This window comes from Rana temporaria, chromosome 11, assembly GCF_905171775.1.
Source record: "Rana temporaria chromosome 11, aRanTem1.1, whole genome shotgun sequence".
NCBI lineage: Eukaryota > Metazoa > Chordata > Amphibia > Anura > Ranidae > Rana > Rana temporaria.
In genome coordinates, this window is record NC_053499.1 from 17,769,283 (window position 1) to 17,776,525 (window position 7,243).

Genomic DNA, 7,243 nt, shown 5'->3' on the forward strand with positions numbered 1-7,243 from the left:
GCCATAATGTCGCAGTCATGAAAAAAAAACGCTGATCGCCGCTATTAGTAGAAAAAATAAATAATAAAAATGCAATAAAAATATCCCCTATTTTGTAAACGCTATAAATTTTGCGCAAACCAATCAATAAACGCTTATTGCGATTTTTTTTACCAAAAATAGGTAGAAGAATACGTATCGGCCTAAACTGAGGAAAATAATTGTTTTTTATATATTTTTGGGGGATATTTATTATAGCAAAAAGTTAAATATATTGCATTTTTTTCAAAATTGTCGCTCTATTTTTGTTTATAGCGCAAAAAATAAAAACCGCAGAGGTGATCAAATACCACCAAAAGAAAGCTCTATTTGTGGGAAAAAAAGGACGCCAATTTTGTTTGGGAGCCACGTTGCACGACCGCGCAATTGTCAGTTAAAGCGACGCAGGGCCTGGTCCTTTAGCTGCATTTTGGTCCGGGTCTTAAGTGGTTAAATGAACAAGCTGAAGTCCAGAATCTGATTGGCTCCCATTTACAGCTGCGCCAGATTCTGAGTGCTCCAGTTTTAGTAAATCTCCCCCATAGACTGACACTATTTAGCTTCTAGGAGCAGAAAAAACGCGCTAATAACAGGTTCTAGGTGCTTAAAAAAAAAAAACGCTGTGCATGGAGCCAAAATGTAAACCCAAAATCAATATTTCAGTTTCTTTTTCGATCTTTTTGAACAATTAGCTTTTTGTGGAATTTGGCGTAAAGCTTCTGCAACTTCCAGTAACGGCACTTCCTGTTACAGGCTGACAACGCTAAACGCTGCTTCTCAATTCATCGCAGTGTTGTCAGCAGCTGTTGGGCTGCTTATCTGTTGGTGGTCATATCCACTTTGAAAAATGATTGAGTTATTTTCCGATCGATTACCCCCAACAGGAATCATCTATAGTCGATTAACTTATTTGATCGATAGGTGGAAGAGACGATCATAAGTTAGCGGTCGCATCTCTTTTTCCCCCATGCACTCTGATTGATCGAATTTATAAACAAAGTGCTGCTGATTGAGGCAACATGGTATATTGGTGGCCATACCCACTTTGATAAATGATTGATTTATTTTTCAATCAATTACCCCCAATAGGAATCATCTATATCAGTGATGGTGAACCTTGGCACCCCAGATGTTTTGGAACTACATTTCCCATGATGCTCAACTACTCTGAAGAGTGCATGAGCATCATGGGAAATGTAGTTCCAAAACATCTGGGGTGCCAAGGTTCGCCATTACTGCTCTATATTGATAACTTATTAGATCGATAGGTGGAAGAGACGATCATAAATTAGCGGTCGCATCTCCATGCACTCTGATGCCCTGTACACACGATCGGTCCATCCGATGAGAACGGTCTGATGGACCGTTTTCATCGGTTAACCTATGAAGCTGACTGATGGTCCGTCGCCTACACACCATCAGTTAAAAAAACGATCGCGTCAGAACGCGGTGGCGTAAAACACAACGACGTGCTGAAAAAAATGAAGTTCAATGCTTCCAAGCATGCGTCGACTTGATTCTGAGCATGCATGGATTTATAACCGACGGACATGCCCACAGACGATTGTTTTTTTTGGTATCGGTTAGTAATCCATCGGTTAAATTTAAAACAAGTTGACTTTTTTTAAACCCATGGTTAAAAAACCTATGGGGCCCACACACGACCGGTTTGGACCGATGAAAACGGTCCATCAGACCGTTCTCATCGGTTTAACCGATCGTGTGTACGCGGCCTGATTGATCGAATTCATGAACAAATCAGTTCAGTGGTGCTGATTGAGGCAACATGGTCTATTTATTGGTGGCCGGATCCACTTCTCTAATTAATTGATTGATTTTCCAATTAACTACTCCCAATAGGAATCATCTATAGTCAGTGGGCTAGATTCAGTTAGGGGGACGTAAGTTTGTGTGGGCGTAGCGTATGTTATTTACGCAACGCCGCCGCAATTTACAGAGGCAAGTGCAGTATTTACAAAGCACTTTCTCCGTAAGTTGCGGCGGCGTAGCGTAAATCTGCCGGCGTAAGCGCGCCGAATTCAAATTGTCAAGAGGTGGGCGTGTTTTATGTAAATAAAACATGACCCCACGTAAATTACGTTTTTCACGAACGGCGCATGCGCCGGCCATGAACGTATCCCAGTGCGCATGCTCCTAATCACGTCGAAAATAGTCAATGCTTTCGACGTGAACGTAATTTAGGCAAAGCCCTATTCGCGAACGACTTACGCAAACGACGTGAAATTTTCAAAAATCGACGCGGGAACAACGTCCATACTTAACATAGGATACGCCTCATATAGCAGGAGTAACGTTACGCCGGGAAAAGCCTTACGCAAACGACGTAAAGAAATCCGCTGGGCGCACGTACATTTCTGAATCGGCGTATCCAGCTCATTTGCATATTCTATGCTGAAATCGACGGCAGCGCCACCTAGCGGCCAGCGTATATATGCAACTAAGATACGATGGCGTAAGAGACTTACGCCAGTCGGATCTTAGCCTAATTTCGGCGTATCTTGCTTTCTGAATACAATATCAATAGATACGCCAGCGTAACTTCTTTGAGGATCTGGCCCAGTAACTTTTTTGATCGATAGGTGGAAGATACATTAGCGATTGCGATCCATGCACTCTGATTGATCAAATTCATGAACAAAGCAGTTCAGTAGTGCTGATTGAGGTTCATTGGAGGACACACCCATTTCAATAAATGATTATTTTCCGATTGATTAAGCTATAGTCGATAACTTATTTGATCAATAGGTGGAAGATACGATCATAAATTAGCGATCTCATCTCTGTTTCCCCCATGCACTCTCCGATCGATCAAATTCATGAACAAAGCAGTTCAGTAGTGCTGATTGAGGTACATTGGAGGACACACCCACTTCAATAAATGATTAATTTTCCGATTGATTAATCTATCGTCGATAACTTATTTGATCAATAGGTGGAAGATACGATCATAAATTAGCGATCTCATCTCTGTTTCCCCCATGCACTCTCCGATCAATCAAATTCATGAACAAAGCAGTTCAGTAGTGCTGATTGAGGTACATTGGAGGACACACCCACTTCAATAAATGATTAATTTTCTGATTGATTACTCCCAATACGAATAATCTATAGTCGATAACTTATTTGATCAATAGGGTGGAAGATACGATCATAAATTAGCGATCTCATCTCTGTTTCCCCCATGCACTCTCCGATCGATCAAATTCACGAACAAAGCAGTTCAGAGCAGCTGACTGAGACAACACGATCAATCATTTTCCGGCCAATCGACTCAGTTTGATTGAAATCAATCTCAATCGATTGGACGGGAAATGATGCCTTTATGTTTGTTGCTTTGATTGAATCGCTCAATCAATCAGATAGAAAAAAAATCGATATGGCCACCACATCAGATAAACAGCCCAAAGGACAAAACCCGAAGGAGTGAAAACGGCCGGCTGACAACGCTGATGCTAATCGCAAAGCGGTGGATTAGCGTGGTCAGCCTGCAGTAAGGAAGTGTTGCTATTGGCAGGATCTCCAGGTAAACTTTGCAAAAAAGATTGATTTGCTCAAGACAACAGTTTCTCGCGATTGAATGATGCCGCGCATACTGAAAAGTCGATTTTGGGTTTATATTCTGTACACTGGCATAAACGTAACTCTTCTGGCAGCAGAAAAACCCTAAATGCAGAAAAATTGCGTTACGGCGGTTTTACCGCGTTTGCGATTTTTTCCAAAACGTTCCCCTCCTGAGCGAAATTCTTCTGCCCTCAGGAGAGTTTTAGTTAGCCATATGCGGACCAAATTTTGTCCGGTTCCTGATGAACCAGCTAAGTGGGTGGCCCTGTTGCTACCCTCAGGCAGTGCCGGGACAAGAACATCCAGCGCCAGGGCTGTCTTAATGAGAGGGCACACCTGGGCACTGCCCAGGGGCCCCAGCAGCATGGGGGGCCCCTGCACTTTCCCCAAAGCAGCTGGTCATTGAGCCCACAGTGCCCCTAAATTGGGGGCCCCCATGATGGTACTGAGAGTGATAGATACACAGGGGAGGCAATCTGCCTCCTACCTAATTGATGTCTGTTTACCTGTACTGTCATCTTCGTAGGGGCCCCAGAGCATTACTTTGCCCTGGGGCCCATGATGCTATTAAGATGGCCCTGTCCAGCGCCCAGGGCAAAGATGCCAAATTGTGCCCCCCCCCCCAATCATGATATGCACGCTTAGGGGATCCAAAGCCCAGCAGTCACTACTCCTGTCAACATTGTAACACAAGGAAGGCATCCTCATCTCTACAGTAAACCATTGCGCCCAGGGCAGCTGTCCCTCTCGCCCACCCCTAGTCCCGGGCCAGGGCCGTCTTAATAGCATCATGGGCCCCTGGGCAAAGTAATGCTTTGGGGCCCCTACAATGACAGTGCAGGTAAACAGACATCAAGTAGGTAGGAGGCAGACTGCCTCCCCTGTGTATCTATCACTCTCAGTACCATCATGGGGGCCCCCAATTTAGGGGCACTGTGGGCGCAAGGACCAGCTGCTTTGGGGAAAGTGCAGGGGCCCCCCATGCAGCTGGGGCCCCCGGGCAGTGCCCAGGTGTGCCCTCTCATGACTCCCGGCCCTGCCTTCAGGAATGCAATTTCCTGAAAAGTGGAAAGCCAGGCATTCAATTGTCGGGCAAACAGATGCAGGCGCTGGTTGGGTATTTTGACCACTCGGCTGTAAAAACACAATGGCCACAGCGGGCAATTTGTCAAGCCGCGCCCATCTACACGTGCATGACCAGATTCAGCCCTTTTCCAACCACTATATTAGCCCCGGAATACCCTTTTAACCTGTACAAACATCATCAATAAGAATGCAAAAAGCATGAAATGCCATTTCACAGCAAGAATCAAAAATCAGATACTAATGTTAGCTGATTTCTGATTGGCTGCTACTGGCTAATGGCACTTCCTTGCTGTTCGCACAGTGTTATTTATTAAAGCTAAAACAAAGCAGTACAAAGTGCAACCGCCATGTGCAAAATGTCCTAACTCATATCAACCAATCGGATTTCACCCTTCATTTGCATTGAGGCATAAGAAGGAAAAAAAGGTGATTTCTGATTGGTTGCTGCACATCATAGCTCTTGGAACTGTTACTAAAGTTCAGACAGGTCAATCAGTAGTACAAGCATCTCTTTACAGGTAAAACAGTTAGTAAAATTTTATAAAAAAAAATGATTTTTTAAACTTTATCAGGTTTTCAGGGCAGTGTCCTACAAGAAAGTGTCCGACAAAGCGGTTCTAGATCCACTTTTATCAGCTGTACCTGTCCTGGCAGCTCTGTATATGTCTATAGAGGAATCCCACTCTGTCTTGTAGGACCTGCGCCTCCGACTCAGTTAATAAGCCGAGCTCCGCGGCCAGCGGTTCCCCTGCCAAGTACAGCGCGTGCAGCTCCTCCGCGGTGCGCTGCCCCAAGTACAGCTCCCGCAATTTCCGCACCAAACCCCTGCGGAACAGACACACTGTAACCAGCAGCTCCTTGTTGTACTTGTCCCAGGTGTCCCGAACCCTGTACCCGTGTGCCAGCCCGGCCTCGTTATCCAACAAAACCAAGGTGCCACCTGGAGACCGGTGGAGGTTGTTAGTTCCTCGCAGCATGACCCGAGGATCCCACTGGAGGCTGAAAAGATTGCTCACTAGCCGGTCAAAGTTGGCAGTCAGGTAGTCAAAGAGGATCAAGTCGCCCCACTGTGCCAGCTCCACCATGCCAGTTTGCCCTGAGTGCAATTCCTCCAGCAGGGGACGCAGTTTGCCATCCTCGGCTCGCAGGGCAAGGGGTGGCAGGACCGAGCTGAGGTTGTGCAGCCAAGGGGTGATGGTGACCAAGGCACCTGATGCCCAACCTGTGCCCCCCAAATCAGCCAGCGCCCACTGAGTGCTTCCAACTTTAGAGAGGACGCAGGGTGGCACGGCTGGCAGCCCCAGCAGGCGAGATAGGTAGAAGGAGAGAACTTCCCCCTGGATCTGTTCAGGATTGATGCCATACCGTATGCAGGCTTTGCTGCCATCTGATAAGGTTGCCAGTCGGTTGGTGCTGCGCCCGCAGCCTCTCTCCAGGGTCACCACGCTGGCATTGCGGGCAAATTGCTGCCAGTGCTGAGAGTATTCATCTGTAAAGCCCTGCGGCAGTGCCCTCTCTAGTGCCCGTGGCCAGTAGATGCCCTGCTCCAGGGAAAGGCTGGGCAGTGACCGGTTCTCTGGGTTCCCCTGCCCTGGAGATGCCCCCTGGGTATGTCCCTCAGTAACTGGTGGAGTATGCGGGTGTAGTGCAGGCAGGCGCAGTGCCCTGGGGGATCTTTGATGGAGGTGCTCAGGCTGCTCCACAGGATGTGGGTCTTTCCTTAGCCAAAAGACCCCCCCTATTACCAGGAGGACCCCTGAAGTGACCAGTGCCAGGGCAGTCCTCATCCTAGCTAGTCGCTTGGTACAGTCACAACGACCCTGAGGGCACAGGGCACTTATTCCATGGGCACTTCCTTTGTAGCTGTAAAAGGGGGCAAATCCTTGGTCCATTAGCCATCATTTAAGGTAGGTCTTTGTCCAGGGTAGGTGCTGCCTGGGCACATTGTAGGGGGGGCATCCAGCAGATCTTTGTGTCCTAGGCATCCCTCCTTGGGCACATGTTGGGCTCTTTGTCCACAGTTGCTGAGGTCCTCATGCCATCTTCCAGGGTCCCCAGCTCCTAGAAAGTTGTGAGCAGCTCCTTGCAGTGATCAGAGGTGCCAGGGGCAGAGGTGGGCACCATGCTCTGGGCAGAGAAGAGGACCAGTCACCCTAGGATCCCATCACACAGCCTGATCTCCCTCTCCCTCTCTTCTCCTGATCTGCTGTGAGAAGCTTTAGCTTTGTATCTTCCAGATGAGGAATATTCCCACACCCTCCCAGCCCCCCCTGTGACCCCCCCTTCAGCTCCGCCTCTTAAAGGGGCCGAGTCTTGGGTCCCTCTAGGATAAGCTCAGACAGCATTCTTCAGAACTCCACATGTGTGACTATGGAATAGAATAAATATTGCAATCTACATATCATTTACATCTACAAGGCACAGGGATCTCTCCATGCAATCAGCCCACCAAGCTGCAATTAGAAGATAAAGCAATTGTTCTAATACAGAGGTTAGCATGCAATATACACATCCTTTATTATTTGCTGTTATCACATTTAATAGAACAAATTGCATT

The 7,243-nt window shown here is 47.1% G+C and overlaps 1 protein-coding gene across 1 annotated transcript; it reads right to left on the reverse strand.

The window, feature by feature from the left end:
• Positions 1–5,197: 5,197 nt before the first annotated feature.
• Positions 5,198–6,915, reverse strand: FJX1 (four-jointed box kinase 1). The gene has a single exon (XM_040328082.1). It carries the CDS (start codon positions 6,576–6,578, stop codon positions 5,319–5,321), a length of 1,260 nt encoding a protein of 419 aa, XP_040184016.1. The 5' UTR covers positions 6,579–6,915; the 3' UTR covers positions 5,198–5,318.
• Positions 6,916–7,243: the final 328 nt, after the last annotated feature.

Coding starts and splice junctions, on each gene's coding strand:
- FJX1 (XM_040328082.1), bottom strand. CDS start 6,578: ATGGACCAAGGATTTGCCCCCTTTTACAGCTACAAAGGAAGTGCCCAT.